We start from the raw sequence: 1725 nt of genomic DNA, 5'->3' as shown, positions 1-1725 counted from the left end.
CCCCCTGGTCTTCATCACCTGTTTCTCTCGCTCCCCCCACCCCCCCTGCTTCCCGGGTCCTTCCGATTCCCTTGCCGATTTTCTCCCCCCTCCCCGCGGACTCCTTGGCGGCGAAGATTTAACCTGCTCCGGTCCTTTCCGCCATCCGCCCTCCTCGGTTGCCATCCTTCGTCCTTGGCGTTGGCTCAGGTTGGCAGGGGAGTGCCGTTGACGGATGCTCTCTCTCTCTCTCTCCCCTGCTTCCCCATCGCCGCCTTGTTCTGGCTGTACGTCTCTCTCTCTCTCTCTCTCCCTCTCCCTGGGCCGCGCCGCTGTCTATGCTGTAGCAACGCAATGCGGCTGTTGTCTGGAATGGAACTTTATCAGACTTGCCTAGATCCAGACGGCAGGGGGGGGGGAGCGGGAGGGAGGGAGGGAGAGGGAGAGGGAAGGAGGGAGGGAGGGAGCGCAGAAGAGGGAGCGGCGGAGGAGAGGACAGGGAGGGGAGGCTGGCTGGCTAGGAAAAATTCAAATGGCATCAAACCGAGACAATGAGCCGCAGGTGAGCCGGGCAGGTGGGGCCGGGCCAGTGCTTTAGCCCCGCGGACCCCACAAGCCGTGCCCGAGAGGCGAGAGCAGGCAGCGTGCCAACTCTAGCAGTGGTGGTGGAGGTGGGGGAAACAAGGAGACTGCAAAAAGCAACACACACAAACACACAAAAGCCCTACACACGCCAGCCACCGCAGCCCAGGCTGAGACGCACTGGGCTGCCTGGACCACCGCATGTCGGGAGCCCGCGACGACCCACGGTGACACTACCCACATGTGGGAACACGACATTTCACAGGCCAGACCGTGCAGCCTCAAAGTGGACCACGCAACACCGCGGGGCAATTTGCACCGACTCTGTAACAACGTCCGTGGCCAGCAGCTTTTCATATATATATATATATATTAAAAAGCTAAATTCACAGGGCCATGGGAATAGAGCCTCCATATTCAGTGGCAGTACATCTCTGTGTGGCAGGGAGGAAAGTGACAAATGGCCATCCCTTCGCAGCTGGTTTCTGAGCTTTGTCGGGGCCAGAACGACCGGACAGGAGGAATCTTCTATTTGGTCCTGCCAGAATATTCTCTTATGTGCTTTATGCTCCGTCCGTGGATTCCCGCCCCCCCCCGCCTCCAAGGTGGTCTGTGCCCGCAGGTACCCCCCCCACCACCCGTACCGTCTCGCAACCCCATCGCAAAGGCTTGCTCACAAAGACGGCATCCCATAATACGGCTTCCGCACAACACCAGGCAGTCGCTCGCAGCCCAAACAGGAGCGACGGCAGACAAAGAATCCTTCAGACTGCAAGCTTTTCTCGCAAAAGGTTAGAAGCCACGGCCGATCCGCGTATCCCAACGCGTCCGTACACCGTCTCGCCAAAAAAGAAAGAAAGAAAAGAAAACGACAACTCGGCGTCGGATCCTCCGGGAAGGACTCCCCCGGAGTGCCATCCAATGTTCCCTTCTAAGCTGTGGAGTCTTGTGAGCAAAAATTCTACTTTGTGGGCTACTGGCATTAAAGTTGTGAGCAAGCGATTTGGCTACTGCATAAATTAGTTTGCTCTGGAGTCATCCCTTCCTGAGCTGAGACAAAAATGTGTGAGCCAGAGGCTTAAACACTGTGAGCTAGCTCACACTAACTCAGCTTAGGGGGAACACTGGTGCCATCCTGTCCAAACGCTCCTATGCGGAGTTAGT

At 57.4% G+C, this 1725-nt stretch overlaps 1 protein-coding gene across 1 annotated transcript in view; it reads right to left on the bottom strand.

The window, feature by feature from the left end:
- The window catches only part of LOC107124388 (sperm acrosome membrane-associated protein 6-like), a 41772-nt gene extending 40551 nt beyond the window's left edge, over positions 1–1221 (bottom strand). The window contains exon 1 of the mRNA XM_015427852.1: positions 1206–1221. Coding sequence (XP_015283338.1) covers positions 1206–1221 — 16 coding nt within the window. The remainder of the gene's footprint in view (positions 1–1205) is intronic.
- Between the last annotated feature and the right edge of the window lie 504 nt (positions 1222–1725).

This window comes from Gekko japonicus, unplaced genomic scaffold (genome assembly GCF_001447785.1).
Source record: "Gekko japonicus isolate JY-2015 unplaced genomic scaffold, Gekko_japonicus_V1.1 scaffold641, whole genome shotgun sequence".
Classification (NCBI taxonomy): Eukaryota; Metazoa; Chordata; class Lepidosauria; order Squamata; family Gekkonidae; genus Gekko; species Gekko japonicus.
The sequence above is the reverse complement of the archived record's forward strand: the minus strand, read 5'-3'. Positions and strand labels throughout refer to the sequence as shown.